The 16,621-nt window shown below is 45.8% G+C and overlaps 3 protein-coding genes across 6 annotated transcripts in view; 2 read left to right on the top strand and 1 right to left on the bottom strand.

Moving 5' to 3' along the window:
* Positions 1-4,270, top strand: part of ADCY3 (adenylate cyclase 3) — a gene marked incomplete at its 3' end in the record, with an annotated part of 48,440 nt that extends 44,170 nt beyond the window's left edge. The window contains exons 16-21 of the mRNA XM_084901425.1: positions 241-399; positions 816-962; positions 1,625-1,744; positions 2,856-2,979; positions 3,535-3,659; positions 4,088-4,270. Of these exons, the coding sequence (XP_084757551.1) occupies positions 241-399; positions 816-962; positions 1,625-1,744; positions 2,856-2,979; positions 3,535-3,659; positions 4,088-4,270 (858 nt within the window). The remainder of the gene's footprint in view (positions 1-240; positions 400-815; positions 963-1,624; positions 1,745-2,855; positions 2,980-3,534; positions 3,660-4,087) is intronic.
* CENPO (centromere protein O) lies at positions 241-14,555 on the bottom strand (the record flags this gene model as incomplete). Of its 4 annotated transcripts, none has more annotated exons than XM_084901461.1 (8): positions 241-375; positions 6,112-6,275; positions 6,994-7,162; positions 8,072-8,331; positions 8,996-9,104; positions 12,130-12,281; positions 14,044-14,164; positions 14,435-14,555. In XM_084901461.1, 6 exons carry the CDS (start codon positions 14,087-14,089, stop codon positions 6,139-6,141), a joined length of 873 nt encoding a protein of 290 aa, XP_084757587.1. In that variant the 3' UTR covers positions 241-375; positions 6,112-6,138. The 4 variants fall into 4 exon arrangements, with proteins under 4 accessions (XP_084757587.1, XP_084757585.1, XP_084757588.1 ...); XM_084901459.1 differs by having other exon boundaries at positions 6,994-7,165; XM_084901460.1 differs by lacking the exon at positions 241-375 and adding an exon at positions 4,182-4,283 and having other exon boundaries at positions 6,994-7,165.
* PTRHD1 (peptidyl-tRNA hydrolase domain containing 1) lies at positions 14,451-16,135 on the top strand. The gene is made up of 2 exons (XM_084901465.1): positions 14,451-14,827; positions 15,790-16,135. The coding sequence occupies exons 1-2, from the start codon at positions 14,576-14,578 to the stop codon at positions 15,958-15,960; spliced, it is 423 nt and encodes a 140-aa protein (XP_084757591.1). The 5' UTR covers positions 14,451-14,575; the 3' UTR covers positions 15,961-16,135.
* The last annotated feature ends 486 nt before the right edge of the window (positions 16,136-16,621 follow it).

Raw genomic sequence — 16,621 nt, forward strand, 5'->3', positions numbered from 1 at the left:
TGTAGGCCGCCGGAAATGGGACTCCTCCCAGCACCAGGAGATCCTGTCGCTAGTTAGGTCCCTGGAGGCTCCACACGCCCAGAAGGTGCCTTTGACTCTGCTGAAACCACAGAGGCTGGGATCCTCACTGCAGCTGTGGTGGTCTTTTCTTTCCCTTGCCACGTAGCCATCTTCCTCCCAGTTTTCATCTTCCCATCAAATGGCAGGTGTAGAGCGTACACACCTTGCATGTGTCTGCAGGTGGAAAAACTCGCAAGGACACTGTTCTTGTGGAAGATTGAGGTCCACGACCAGAAGGAACGTGTCTACGAGATGCGACGCTGGAACGAGGCCCTGGTCACCAACATGTTGCCCGACCACGTGGCACGCCATTTCCTGGGATCCAAGAAGAGAGATGAGGTGAGGGGTGACCTTGTGCTATGGCCTGGAGGTTGCATCTTCTGGCTTTCTGCTAGGGAGCACCTCGGAACCCAGGCCTGCTACACAGACTGTTTCTGGGGGGACACACACCTGTGTGAGGCCCATTTCAGAAGACGAAACTTTGGCTAGAGCCTGTTTCTGCCAGCCATGATCTCAAGTAGAATGCTGCTTCTCCCTCACTTCCCAACTCCCTTCCTCTCAGGAGGGCTGTTACAGGGACTAGAGAAGCTACTTTTTAATTTAGTTGTGATGAGAGCTTTCTACAATAATAATCCAGAGTTGGGATAATCTGGGAGATAAGTGTCCAGGTGCACCTATCGTGGGTGTGGAAGAAAACATTTCTGTAGCATAATATTTAATCGGTCTTTGAGCTCTTTGGTCCTGCCTCTTTTTAGGAGCTGTACAGCCAGTCTTATGATGAGATTGGAGTCATGTTTGCCTCCCTGCCCAACTTTGCTGACTTCTACACAGAGGAGAGCATCAATAATGGTGGCATTGAGTGTCTGCGCTTCCTCAATGAGATCATCTCAGACTTTGACTCTGTGAGTGTTCATCTTGCCCCCCTCTTGCTACAAAGTCAGCTTGCTTCAAACTGTATCTCAGGACAGGCTGCAGAAGTCCAAGAGAAACTGGAGTTACTCTTGCTCAGGGGAGGGAACGCCTAGGCATTAGGGATGAAATAATTAAATATTTGACCAAATACAGCAGGCTAATTTTTAAGTTGATAAGGTTCCCCATCCTGCTCTATCTGGCTACATTTCCTGTGTAATCCCCTCCCTGTAATGGATGGCTTCCATAGCTGTCTGGAGTGTCGAGTCTGAGGGGGTGAGATGGGAGCCTGGGGAATCACCGACAACTTCACAGGATAAAGACCGGCCAAAACAAAATCCTAAAGTTCCTCTGATTCCTCCTACCTTCAAGTTCAGTTTCTTTAAACATTTATCAGGTAACTTATACATCAAGAGGAATGTTCAGCTACCCTAGGAGACTGGCAATTTTATCCCAATGTTAAGGTTGTAGAAACTGAGACTCAGGAAATCAGGAAGTTTGCCTAGTATCACACGGCAGATAAGTGGCAGAATAAAGCTTTTCTAGAAAAGCATCTTTGGATGTTTTGTGGGGGTAATTGTAAACAGGCAAACCTGTCATTTAGTTTGCTCATTGATCCCAGTTGACTGCTGACAGTTTTCCTTAATTGTCTTAGCTTCTAGACAATCCCAAATTCCGAGTCATCACCAAGATCAAAACCATTGGCAGTACCTATATGGCAGCTTCCGGAGTCACCCCAGATGTCAACACCAACGGCTTTACCAGCTCCAGCAAGGTACCTACCCACCTCAGTGGCTAGAGAGGCGACAGGGCTCTGCCTCCTGAGGTCGAGGCAGCCCACACTTAGCACGTGGGAAACCAGGAGCTAGAGCAACAAGCACTGCTGTACAAAGGCACTTTGCACTAGTACAGACACACACCACCAGGACCCAGCTGATTTAAAACTGGGTTTCCTGCCGAAACCGGTTTGGCTCAGTGGTAGAGTGTCAGTCTGCGGACTGAAAGGTCCCGGGTTCGATTCCGGTCAAGGGCATGTACCTTGGTTGCGGGCACATCCCCAGTAGGGGGTGTGCAAGGGGCAGCTGATTGATGATTCTCTCTCATCGATGTTTCTAACTCTCTATTCCTCTCTCTCCCTCTCTGTAAAAAAATCAATAAAATATATTAAAAAAACACACACAAAAACCCAAAAAAAACCCTGAGAAAGTGTAGTGAACAGATATAACAGCATACACACACAGCAGTTCACTACTATTCCACGGCCGAGGTGAGGCATACGATGCTTTGTGGAACTGTGGCTGTGCTCCCTTCTAAGTGCTGGGCGACAGAACCATCTACAAAATTACAGAACCATGAAAACACCCACATCAGGGAATGGTTTTAAGTTAAATCATACCTGTAAAGCCAGCTTGATTTAGGTACCAAAGGTGAGAAAACAAGCTGTTGGGTCCCTTGTCTCAACGGCTGTTCTTAAAACATCACAGCTGCCATCCCCTTATAATGGATAAGGTTAAAGAAACATGCCTAACCCTCAGGTGCTTATAATCTAGTTGAGGAATCAAAACAAGGACAGCTATCCCACATTTAAGACCAGGTTCGCACAAGGTGAAGAGCCGCGACTCTTAGGCAGGTACACAGCAGACAGGAGGCAGATGGGCTGGGTATGACTTGTCTCCCCCCCTCCCCCCACTGCCCAGTCTCTGTCACAGTGACAGGGTGCTAAAGAGGGTCCTGACTCCTTTGTGGGAAAAAGTGGAGACTAGGCCTTGAACTACCAGGTGGAGGGACTGACCTCCGGAACGTTAAGGGGGGAAGCGGGGGAGTAGGCCCCTGCTGGTATGGGCCCAGAGTGGCTCCTGATGCTTTCACTCTGCTCCCTGGCACAGGAGGAGAAGTCAGACAAGGAGCGCTGGCAGCACCTGGCCGACCTGGCTGACTTTGCACTAGCCATGAAGGACACGCTCACAAACATCAACAACCAGTCCTTCAACAACTTCATGCTGCGCATAGGTAAGGCTCGAGGCGCCCCTCTGACATGGGAGTTGGCAATCACCAGGAAGGATGAGAGGTGTAGAAAGATCTGACACATTTAGATGAGGTAGGGTCCCATACTCAGAGCTGGAAGGACCTTTAATCCAAGCTCTTCTAGAATCTATTCAATAGATGACCAGACGGAAACCTGACGGATGGCCATCCATCCCTGTCCCACAGTGTTTACAATGATGGTTTCCTTCTCAACCTGGCTATGCATATTGAGGGGTTTGTTCACTTCAGTCCAGTCTGTTAATTAGTCCTGTTACCCCTAGGGGAATGTGGAGACAATTGGGGGCTCACTCCTGATGAAATCACAGGAGACTTAAAGTGCCAGGTCTGTGTTAGAGAGAAACTGGCAACTTCCAGTACTGTTAATCAGCATATTGGGGGCAGCTGAAAGTTTGCCAAGTACCTGGTGAAGCAGGATAAATAGAAATAGCTTTGTGGTGGTGGTCAGGTGGTGAATTCTGTGAGAGAACTTGGTAATTTCTGAGAGGTGTGGCTGTGCTGAACTTTATGCCTCTACCCTAGGCATGAACAAAGGAGGGGTCCTGGCCGGGGTCATCGGAGCCCGGAAACCACACTACGACATCTGGGGCAATACGGTCAATGTCGCCAGCAGGATGGAGTCCACGGGGGTCATGGGCAACATTCAGGTCTGTCCAGCAGCAGAGCTGAGCACGTGCTCACTGTCTCCTCATTGGCACAGACCATTACATCGGCGGTGCTGGGAGAGCAAGGGAAGCGTGGGAAAAGATGCCTCCAGGGCTAGCTGTAGCAGAGGGGAGAAAAGACACTGACTGACCCTGTTTGCAAAACTTAGGATAAGTTCTGGGTAATAATATCCTGATCTGTGTCACTTGGGCCCGGCAAGGAAGTTCCACAAGAGGGGCAAAGGGAACTGGGCAGAGGGTGAGAGTTCCCACACAGGCGCCTGAGGGGAGGACCCCAGGGAGGCGTGCCCCGTGTTCTGGTGCATGGGGTAAGGGGAGGGGCTGGGACCTGGGGGTCACATGGAGACTCATCTGGGCGCCTCGGTGCGGCTCACTGTCTAACCCAGGCCTGTGCTGTGTCTCCTCTGCAGGTGGTAGAAGAAACACAGGCCATCCTTCGCGAGTACGGCTTCCGCTTTGTGAGGCGGGGGCCCATCTTTGTGAAAGGGAAGGGGGAGCTGCTAACCTTTTTCCTGAAGGGGCGCGACAAGCCAGCCGCCTTCCCGAATGGCTCCTCTGTGACCCTGCCCCACCAGGTGGTGGACAGCTCCTGAGTGGCTCCTAGCCCTAGGGAAGATGTTTTTTTTTTGAATCAAAGACCTTGGGAAAGGACAAATAACTAAGTCCCAGCAGTCCCAAATTGCTGAAGTGCACACTCACATAGACTTTAGATTTAAAAATCTCCTCAAGCCTTCATTTCGTGAGCTCTGAGGGTGGCCATACTATTTATTCCTCAGTGTGCCTGTAGCTTCCCCAGAGTAAGGGTCTTAGGCATAGTACCGGGCCAGCCCCTTCCCCACGAGGCCGTGGCCACTGGGAGCAGGATGGAGGGGGCGGGAGCTCAGCTGGAGGGGAGGAGACGGCAGGGCCACCTCGCTGGTGAACGTCTGCTCCCAGCCGTGACTCGGAAGCGTGCTTTTCTTCCTGAAGGAGCACAAGCCGGACACCTGTCTCTGGATGGACTGAGCTAGGTCAGAGGCCCTGTCCTGATAATCTTGAAAGGTTCTTCTGGAACCCTGTCACCTTAGTCTTGGAAGCAGAAAGTGCAATATTTCCTTTTACCTGGTGGGAGAGAATTTATTTCTGAGAGAAAAAAATATATCAACAGATCTACATTTATATTTTTAACTTTCTGTTAAAAAACACTTTCCAATATTGCCTTGCCTTTTGAGCTCTTGCTACAGTCGCCTTTGCTACTGCTTTAAAAGAGAATTTACAGGTATTGATAAAGAACAAGACTTTTATTAAAAGCTTTCTTCAACTTGAATGTGATCCTTGTGAAAACCTGTTAATACCTCTCCTCGGAGAAGTGCTTTTTGCTAACTCGCCACCTTCCTGGGAGGCACAGAGCTTGAACTAAGACATCCCTTACTTTTTAGTGCTTTCTTCTAAATGGCGGTCCTGACTGACTGATCACTGTGTGCTCCTCCCAGGGTTAGCTGGAGCTCCCACACCTGAGGTTACGTCCTGGCCTCCAGGTCTAGGAAGTGACCGTTTTAGAGTGCGTGGGGCTTGGGTAGGAATGACTCCTATTTGTGACAGGCCAAAGCCCGGCAGGACTTGAAATGGCAGAATCTGCCAGCTAGACACATCTGTAAACTGGCCCTACAAATACTCCCCTAAACCAAAGAAAGTGCCAGCAGACCCAAGGCCCTGGTTGTCAGACCAGAAGATGGAAGATCTGCTTCTGACTTCTGACTATGCTTTCTACTGAGATGTTTTAGGAAACAAAGTAAGATATAGAACTCTCACAACACTTCTTCAAAAGCAGTGGTCTAGAGCAATGTTTCCCAAAGTGTGGTAGGCATACCCCCAGGGGTATGGGAAGAGCTTGGTGGGGGTACGCGTTGCACCGGAGTTTGGTGGGGATATGCACTGCACCGTGCTTAACTGCGCCTAATTCTTATGTTCTCAAGAGTACGAGGGGTACTCAACGTTACGAAAATTATAGAAGGGGTACACATAAGTCAAAAGTTTGGGAAACACTGGTTTAGAGTATGCTGGTCCAAACCAAAGACTAAACACATGTCCTTTCTTAACTATATGACTCATCTCATATGAACCAAACGTTCTAAAAACTTTTTCAAATGTCTCAATTAGGAAAATGAGATGGCATTAAAACTTTTATAAAAGTTAGAAATACTCTTTAGTTGAATAGTACATACCCCCCCCCTCCCCCCCCCTTTCACAAAATGCTTTCTATTGCCCAGAACCCAGTCTGAGCATTTAACAACTGACCAGGCAATTGTCCAAAATTGCCAGTCTAGACTCAAACTTGCCCCTTCAACATCCTGAAGAGGTGGGTATCTGTCTCCATTGTAAGGGGTCTGAGCCTTTCAACAGTTCTCAGTCCCATGAGCTTGCCTGGGACTATGTACAATACTTGTTTACTCACCTTTGATGTGTTCTTGATGAAAATATTCTAGTAGACGAGGTTCATATCTAACTTCTCTTCTTTTCTTGCAAATGAAGCAAACACGTGATGCAGGGGCTTTGTACAGAACAAGTTTTCATGGGAAGCTCGGTGCTCTTCCCATGAGGTGGACAACGCATCCATTCCTAAGAAAATCAGATTCTATCAATCTCACCAGTGCGTTTGGGAGAATCAGAACCTGTGTCACTAATATTCTGGACGTAGGTAACTTAATTTTTTGGCCTGGAGCTGAGAGGCTGGCTCTAATTACACAATGCAATTTTGAGATAGGGAACTTAGTCTCTTCTTGGGTGAGAATTTAAAAAATATGGTATAAAACATGGCAGCTCCTAAAAACACTGTCTTTTTTTTTTTTTATTACAGCCCATGTACATTACTATGGTACACTTAACTGAAACAAAGTCACACATACACAAGCACAAAAATCTCAGTCAGTTCTGAAAAGAATCCCATTTACTGAATCGTCTCTAGAGAGCTCACTATACACTGACTTTTCATGTCCATTTGGCTCTCTGCACCACTCTGGCCCCATGACTCAATCTCATTAGCTGTCTCTTCAAGAGCAGTCTCCAATGAAAACAAATTATAAGCTGAAAGAACACTGGCTGATTTGGAGGGAGCAAATTAGGGGGGAGAATGACGATGATTATGTTTATTACTTACAAAGAGAAGAGGAAAAATTGGTAGAAACAAAATAGTCTTCATTTTTCTGCTTATGGTATATAAACAAAGTATCTCAAGTGGTTCAACTCACGTATTCTGCCTATTTTACCATGTTCTCCTCAACCTGAGTAACCTTGAGCTTATTATGTAATTTCTCCACTGAGGCACCTGTCCTCTTACCTTGATAAGTAACAGTGACGTCAGTTGGGAGGGTTCTTGTGATGTCCTTATATAGCAGTCTAGCACAAAATGGGAAGGACTGGCCACTTAGATCCGCTTTGTAAGTAAATGATAGCAGGTTGCACAGTGAGTTTCTCTGCAAGGGCCCAGCCAGAAAGGCTGCAAAATCCTTCTAATGGAGGCGGGGATCAAAACAGACACAAAGTATAGACAATTACAGCTCTAAAAGCAGAGAGTGACTGTGACACTTCCAACACTGACTACCAAAAATAGGGCCCCGTTAATTAGATTTCCGATAAATAAAGGACAGAGACAGGCCTGTAAAGAGGACTAATGATAGAGATTATAGGATAACCAGCCTAGGAAGACCTGCAGGAGCACTTAAGTAAATGGCCAGAGGCTGGGGGTGCTATTTCTGCCAAGAATATCGTTGATGACATATGTAGAGCTTAGAGCTAAGATGCTTTCTGTCTGCATATACATATCAGTTTATCTAAACGATAACCAGGAGCTTCAGTGTCATTCCAAATGCATAGTGGGGGAAATACTAAGTTTACAAGAGTCACTTATTCCCTATTGCATTCATTCTTGCCTGGGTTTTTTTGTTTGTTTTTTACCCCAACCTCAGGCTCAATAGCAATCCTAAGAAAGGAAGGAAGAGTTCAGGCAAAGATAGACAGTATTCCTCTGATATTTCATAAAACGTTATTCTGCTTTGCATCTGATAGCACCTGGCACATAGTTAAGTGCTCTATCAATCCCAGTTGGATTAATAGGATAGCAGCTGTACTCTGCTGCTTTGTGCGGGGAAGAAAGGGTCAAATATAGAAGCTTGAAGATCACTACTGAGGCGTGAACAACTCCTTAACCAGTATTCATGCTTCAACATCATCCAGAGTTTCAACAGGAAAGAAAAGAGAGTAGAAAATAGCTTGTATATAAACAATAAACAAGTATGAGAAGGATAATAGTCAAACTTCTGTTATGAAACATAAAAAAACAAAACTTGACCCTTTTTTTGTCCCCTGTAAGCCTATCTTGGGCTCATCAAATGCTATGTGAGAGTCCAGGTAGATACCTGAAGTCGATCTGCTTGATACTTCCTTCCAGAGTAAGCATTTAGGTATTCGCAGAGACTGAACAGGAAGTGCTGAATGTTGGTCTGTAGGTGTTTTGCAGCAATCTCCTCTAGGGGAATGAAGACTGGAATCGAATGGTGATGTATCCGAAGTGGCTTCTGTATGACAATATCCACAAAATAGGAATCCAGCAGGTTCCCCTCAAAAGCAGTGCCGATGGAAACACAGACTCCTCGGCTGGTCAGCTTCCCACTGAGCCCTGAGGCAAACAAGACAAAACACTCCGGCAGATGTCAGGCAAAGTTAGTGTCTTACTCATCTGTTCCAGCACCGCCTAGCACATACAGCGTGTACTCAAGTGTGTGCTGAATGAGTGACTATAGACTCTTTCCCCTCATTAACTCTCACTTTGAGTTTGAGTTAAAACCACTGGATGGGGGCGGGGAGGGGGATCCTCAATAGCAATTATTGAGGGAGAGATTTTGAAAATTTCAATTTACCTATTCTCTTTTATTCTGAGTGTTAAATAATTTATGATAGTCCCCAGTTCTTCCCACAATCCTCATGTGACAGATAATGAGACTAAATCCCCATATTAATGGTGAATCAGAGAATTGAGGGGCTCAAACTATTTGACCAGTGGCATAAAGCAAGTCACAAGTAAAGAAAGCTCTAGTACAGGAACTGGCACAATTTGCACTAAATAAATAGCTAAAATGAATAGTCGAAACCAGCTACTAATCAATCTACTGCTCAAAGAGGCCAATATTGTAGGTAAAGATGCCTACAAACACTATGCCAGTGTCCTGTGTACATTGAGGGGGCAAAACCAATGCTAAGTAAGTCTAGGACTAACAATACAACCAGCAAACTACCTCAGTAGAGACAAGACCCAGACTGAAACAGGTTAGAAAAAGGTATACCTGTAAAACGATATGCTTGCAGAATGGATTTCACATTTTCAAGCTTTGTTTCCAATACTTCTTGCTCACTGACCTCAAATGTTTGGTCAGGTTCTACACTGGCTTCTACCTGAAAGACATGCAGCAAATCAGATGATGAAAAGGGGCATAACACAAAATCTCTGCTTGCATCTAACTGGAATAAAGCATGTGTATTACATAATAAATGAAGAAATGCTACAGTGGTCTACCAGTGCTATGAATTCATATTAGAGGAGGAATCTCATGGGTCACAGTGCTAGGATCGTGCTGGCCTAAAGAGGATTGTGAGAGGCTAAAGAAAAGGTGTGGAGAAAGTCTAGTGTGAGCACAGGGTGAGTTGCACAGAGGCAAGGCTGGAAAGTTGGTTTGGATCAGACTGTGCAAGCTTTCAAGTGCCAGGAAAAGAAATACCGACTCTGAGATGTATACTTAGAGCAATGGCCCAATAGTCAGTCTCAGTCTCTCTCTCCCTCTGAGAACTATAATACATAGCAGGCTCCCCTTAAAAGCAGTTCTAAAACTATGCATTCATACGAGCAAATAAACAAAATGGTCTGAAGGCATTAGAGAATGACCAAAATAGCCAGACTGAAGGTTAAAGATAAATGCTCTGGCTTAGCTGGGCTTTCCCTGCAGCCTCCCCTTGGAGCATTTGATTTGTATACAAGGCATCTGGGTCAAACAGAAAGCTATAGGCCAGACTGTAGCAGTCCCACTAAGACACACACGAGGCCAAGGTTACCAAAGCAGCCTTTCTATGAGCCAAGGTCCCATCAAAAAGGGAGCCCAATGTTCTGCAGGCAATGCACCCTCCAGGCAAAGATTTAGAAAAGGAAATGAGCATAAAATTAGATCCCTAAATCAACTTTATTAGCCCTTTGCACTCCGAACCATTCTGGACATTGGCTACCAGCTACTCGACGCTAACGGCGGAAACGTGCGTTGAATTAACTCAATTCCCCGAAATCACTAATAAACTGCAATGTCCCCTGAGAGGGGACATCTGAGTGATATGCTAGAATTCCGATGTCCCCTGAGAGGGGACAGCGGAGTGCAAAGGGTTAAAACAAAGACTTTCATCATGAGACACCATCAGAGAATGAAAAGGCAAGCTACAAGGTAAGATTTGTAAAACATACCCAATAAAGAATTCACATCCAAAATACGAAAAGAATTCTACAATTTAATGAGGTAGAAAACCCAATAAAAATTTTGCAAAAGCCTTGAAAAACATACTTTACAAAAGAAGACTCTGAATTGTCCAATACAGATACTTTCACACCATTTAAAGGCAAATTAATCCACAATGAGATACTATTAAACTCCCACCAGAATGTCAAATTTTTAAAACCAACAATATCAACTATAGATAAAGCTGCAAAACAATGGAAAGCTTATACAATATTGCTGGGAATGTAAAATCACTTTTAAAAGCTGTTTGGCAGTATTTTACTAATGCTAATATGCATACCCATGACACCCAGCAATTCTACCAAATCCATAACTAATAGAAAAGTGTATATTTTTAGACCAAAACAACAGAATATTCATAGCAGCATTCTTCATTTAAAGCCTCACTTGAGAAGGTATGTGTGTGTGTTTTGATTTTAGAAGAATGGAGAGGGAGAGAGAGAAACATTGATGCAGGAAACATCCATGGATGGCTTCCAGTACACGCCCCAATTGGGGATCAAACCCAGAACCTGATCAAGAACCAAACCTGTAATCCTTTGGGGACCGGATGCTCCAGCCAATCGAGCCACTCTGGTCAGGGCAGCAGCATTATTCTTAATAGACCTGATAACCCAAATGTCACCAGCAGTACACAAGTAAATTAACTGTGGAATGTTCATAAGGAGAGATTACTAGACAGCAGTAAAAAAAGAATGACCACTACATGCAACATGGATGAATCTCACAGACATAATATTCAGCGAAAGAAGCCAGACATGAATTTTATAATTTTAACAATTATATGAAGTTCAAAAACAGATAAAACCAATGTATGACGACAGAAATCAGAATAGTGGTTACCATGAGGGAAATGACTAGAAGGATACAAGAGGGAGACTTAGGGCACTAATAACATTCTCTGCTTTGATTTATGTGGCACGGAATGTGTTCACTTTGTAAAAGGTTCTGCAGATTTGTCCACTTTATTTACTCCTATATTTTACTTTAATGAAGTGAAGGGAGGGAGGAAGCGAGAGAAGGGAGTAAAGAGGGAAATGGAAGAGAGGTGGGAAGGTGAGAAAAAGAAGGCTGACCATATCCATGGTCAAGGAATGGTTAGTGAAGGTTTTTGAGCAAGCAAACAACAGTGCTTTAGGAAAGCATTTTCTTGGCTGTGTAGGATTTACTGGAGGAGTACAAATCCTAGAGAAGAGAACCAAATAGCAGACTATTGTGACAATCCTGGCATCCAAATTGCGTGAGAAATATGTATAGCAGATGTGAATAATACTTGAGCTATTGCAATGGAATGGAGAAGAAAGAGGAGGAAGCACAAAAATTTTGAGAGTTCTTGCTGGCTGGCCCTGGGCTAGATAGGAAACTGAAAAGAGGAAAGAGTCAATGTTTACTGTGAGGCTTCAAGTCTGTGCAACAGAAAAATGGCACCATGACACGGTACCAATGACTCAGGTCAGGCTGAGACAAGGCAACAGGTTCATGTTGGAGGGCAGGTTAAAAGATCCTGCGAGCCAAAACCGGTTTGGCTCAGTGGATAGAGCGTCGGTCTGCGGACTGAAAGGTCCCAGGTTCGATTCCGGTTAGGGGCATGTACTTTGGTTGCGGGCACATCCCTGGTAGGGGGTGTGCAAGAGGCAGCTGGTCGATGTTTCTAGCTCTCTATCTCTCCCCCTTCCTCTCTGTAAAAAATCAATAAAATATATTAAAAAAAAAAAAAAAAATTCCTGCGGGGCCATCAGTAAGAGCCTGAGAATTGTTAGCTGATACTAATATCTGCTGAGACTTGCAGGCTTGATGAGGGATCAAGGACTGAAATCAGTCCAGTAAGATCACAGGTAAGTCACAACATACAGATGTGCGAATTCCCCGGCAGTGCTCCTTACACCCGGGAGAAGCCTGCCCACAGTCCCCCTCATACTCACTCTGGCTTGCCGTCGTTGCACTTCCGCCCTGAGTTTGTCTCGCAGACTCCTCAGCTTACGAATCTTGCTTCCAAGAGCGCTCTCCGCTCCCTGTGGCTCTTCAAATTTTTTACGGGATTTAGTTTCTAGTCTTTCCAAGTGAGCGAGGACACCTGAAGAAAGCAAAGAGAGAATTTCTCAAATAGCCAAGGAGTTCTAATTCTGGTGCAGAAAGCATTTCAGGGAAGAGTAAAGGATGACTTCCCTCCCCCCCTCAGACCTTTGTGGCTAGTTAATTGTTAGACATGGCTCTCAGCTTATAAAACCAGAACTGACAACAGAAACCAAAGATCAGCAGCCTCAGCCTGAACAGTGATGTACAAGCAAGCAGTCCCTAACCAGGACAATGTCCGAAAAAGAACATTCTCTGAATATAGCTAATCTCAGTTATCCGTGGTGATGATAACCCAGCGGAAAAGAGTCACCAAATTCACTGGCTCTCTCAGAAACTGTTTTTTAAAATGTAGAATTGTTTCTTAATTGTTTTTATGCATGTTTTCCCAAAGTGCTAAAGCATAATTCTTTGAAGCTCTGAAAAATATTGGTACAGGACTATAAAAACACAAACTAAGAGAACTGTCCACAAATATTAGAGAGGAAAACACGCCGAATGCTGGACAGAAATTAAGAGGCAAATTTCAGTTCGCTAGAGCAGTTCTTGGCAAAGTGCGGCTAGCGAGCCACATGCAGCTCTTTGGCCTCTTGAGTGTGGCTCTTTCACAAAATACCATGGCCTGGGCGAGTCTATTTTGAAGAAGTGGCGTTAGAGGAAGTTTAAAAAATTTGGCTCTCAAAAGAAATTTCAATCGTCTTCCTGTTGATATTTGGCTCTGTTGACTAATGAGTTTGCCGACCACTGCCCTAGACATTGACTAAGGACCAAGACAAGCGCACATAGCTGTACTGTGCATCCTTGACTGCCCTTCACAGTGTTGCTGTGTGTGTGTGTGTGTGTGTGTACACATGCATGCATTTTTTTTTTCTTCTTTTTTTTACAAATGAAAAGTAACATCCCACACCAGTGAACAGATTCTGACTTGCTTTATGGCAGCACTGTAGAACTGAACCTGGAATATCTCTGAGGGATGCCTGTACGGTAAGGGTCGTATTCTCATAATGCTAATAAATCCCAACAAAGCATCTGCTTAACTCTTCCTACGTGTCAACACACTTGTGCTACGTTATTTACTTGCAAAACATTAAAGAATTACAACATTTATTGAATATTTCATATATATATATATATATATATATATATATATATATATATATATGGTATATGTTAAATGCCTTCCGTGAAAAAGAAAAGAATTATCTAATTCCCACAGCATTACCACAATGTGTTATTCACCTCCAATTCCCAGATAAAAAATGGAAGCAGAGAAAGGTAAAATAACCTGCCCAAGGCCACAGTTTTGACAACGGCAGAGCCAGGACTCAAACCCAGATCTAACCGACGCCAAAGCCACCGCCTGGCACTGCCTCGTCCACAGGAGTAATGCACAAATGGCCCCCCAAAATCCTGGGAAGAGAACTGTAGCCCTGAAAAGAGACACAGCGTATTATGAATGCAAACTAAGTTGCTTGTCCCTCAAACTGGCAATAAAGCAAGTCCTAACTTTTTTGCAGGTGGAGGTTTTTGCCTTCAAATTGTAAAAACCACAAAACCTGTGAGGAGAAAGGAGGGGTGTGTGTGCTTGTATTAGTTCCTTTAGCTGTTCTGCTCCCACAGGGCAGGTCGCACCAGATAGAGGAGGAAAGCGCTGTCAATCGGGGCGGGGGCGGAGGGGGGTCGGTGGGGGCGGGAAAGAAGAGTGGGTGTCATCTTGGGGCAGCAGCAGTAAAAGGACGAAGACAACCATTAGAGTACAGTACCTCCTTTGGGGCCGCCCTCTTGACTTAAAGAATTCGCCAGTTCCATCTGCTCAGGTTTCCAAATCCACAAGCCTTCTCAGGAAGCTGTCCGGCACCGGGAACAAGAACCTAGATTTCCTCGCTGACAAAAGGAAAAATGGCAAGGGAGTCACATCTAGACACACCTAGACGGTAGACAAACACCCCAAGTGTCATTACGAGGACTCCCCTTCCCAGACCTGCCCTTTCCCCCCCGGGAGCCAGCAGGCCGTGTCCACATCCAGCTCGCCGGCCCGGAGCGCTCCCGGGGGCACAGGCCCTCCGCTTTGGCGGGTCTGCCTTCCACCGCAAGGAGCTGCAGGAGGCCATTTAGCCGCCGTCTGGAAACTCACCGGATCCTATTCCCCCTTACCTCCTCTCCTCCGGCTCACGCAGCCCAGGGACCAGTTCCCGCCATCCTCGCCTTCAAAACACAGCCAATCGGACCCAGCATGCTTTGCGCAGCCGCCGTACAAAAACATGGCCGCGCTCAGGGCCCCTCCCCGATCCCAGCATGCACCGCGGGCTAGGCCAGCTCTTCCAGCTAGGCAGGAATATGGCGGCACCCAGCGCGGAGCCGCAGGTCTTGGTACAATATTTGGTGTTACGGAAGGATCTGTCGCAGGCTCCATTCTCCTGGCCGGCGGGCGCGCTGGTAGCGCAGGCTTGCCACGCAGCCACGGCGGCCTTGCACATCCACCGCGACCACCCGCACACGGTGGCTTACCTCCGGGAGCTGGGGCGCATGCGCAAGGTGGTCCTGGAGGTGAGGCGCGGGCCGTGGGGGGGAGGGGCGGGGCTAGAAGAGCGCTGAGGAAGTGGAGACAGGAAGTGGAGACCGGAAGTGGGTGTGGCCTGGAGTAAGAGGACCTACCTTCGTGTGAACGGACGGGAGTGAGGAGTTTTGGCATCTAAGATTTGGGGACGCTTTCTGGGGTCAGAGAGTCTTCCGTTGGCTGGGGAGGGTCTGAAAGTGGAAAGTGGGCCTCGGGTCCGTTACTAAAAGGGCTCGCACCCCTCCGGTCTCACCTGCGGCCGTGTTAGTGATGCCTGTGCGAGAGGAGGCTAGAGAGAGACCCGCCTTTTACTGCCGCCGCACGAATGACATTGTTACCCTCCCTTCCCGCAAAACTGACCCAGGATAAGGACTCGGGATTTCTTATTGCCAGTGAGACTGAAGCCTTTACCTGGACGTGACGCCAAATTATTTGGAAATAGATGTGAACCCTGGTGTAAATTGAACCCAGCGTCACAAACACCAGGGGTGTACTCTAGCGGGAAGGTCCTTTCTGCAGATGGCCAAACAGATCTTACCCTTGGTGGTTTCTGCTCTAGGAATGTGTCCTAAGTAGGCAACTCTTAAAATCAGAGCTGGCTGAAGCATTAGGGATAGCTGTTTGGGCACCAGCCACAAGAGAACTAGAAAATGTATAGAGCATAATTACTGACAATGCATGCAGCATTTCAAGAAGGAAGATAGAAACCTCTCATTCCCTAAACAGGAATATTAAGCCTCTCCCTTTCTCCCCAGCCCCCAAGCAATTTGTCTAATGTCCTACAGAGAGTGAATGAAAAATGGAGCAATGAAGCTCTTACTTCTGGAGATGTGGAGATCAGTTCCTCCACTTCCAGTTAAGGGGAGCCCGCCTCCTCCCATATTTCTTCCCATTGACTTGATACTTCCTAAATGGGCTATTCATTCTACGTTCTGCGTCCTGCTTCTTGTAGGCCCCAGATGAGACCACCCTAAAGGAGCTGGCTGGGACACTGCAAGAGAAGAACATTGACCACATGCTATGGCTGGAGCAGCCAGAAAATGTGGCCACTTGCATTGCACTCCGTCCCTACCCCAAGGAAGAAGTGAACCAGTATTTGAAGAAGTTCCGATTGTTCAAGTGACTGATGTTATGAATTGCTTTGATATCTTTGAGTATCAGCTGGATCCAGAAACTGCATGCCATCCATCCCTCAGCATCATGTACTCCTTTCATAGGCACCTTGCTCTTCCTTTTAATTTATGACACTTTCTTGAGGGTTAAACACATGTTTACATTAAAGTTGTCATTAGTAAGTACTTTCTCTTATTTTTCGTTAAGTTCAGATGGGGAAAGTAGGTGATCAGCAATATTATTTATGGGTCATTGCTGAAATAGAAGATTTGGTTAGACTCACACAGGGGTCAAGAAAATGCCTTTCGCTGAGACCAGATTGGCTCAATGGATAGAGCGTCAGCTTGGGGACTGAAGGGTCCCGGGTTCGATTCCAGTCAAGGGCATGTACCGTGGTTGCAGGCATATCCCCAATAGGGGGTGTGCAAGAGGCAGCTGATCAATGACTCTCTCTCATTGATGTTTCTAACTCTATCTCTCTCCCTTCCTCTATGTGAAAAATCAATAAAATATATATTAATAAAATACTTTAAAAAAAGAAAAAGAAAATGCCTTTCCATTTTTATTAAAAAAAAAAAAGTATTTTTCAATAGAGCAAAAATTGTGTTGCAAGTCGTAGAATAGGTGATAAATCCTTGACAAGAATCTCCTCTGCTTTGTAAGTTTCTTAT

This window comes from Pipistrellus hanaki, assembly GCF_964339955.1.
Source record: "Pipistrellus hanaki genome assembly, chromosome: 12".
NCBI classification, from domain to species: Eukaryota; Metazoa; Chordata; class Mammalia; order Chiroptera; family Vespertilionidae; genus Pipistrellus; species Pipistrellus hanaki.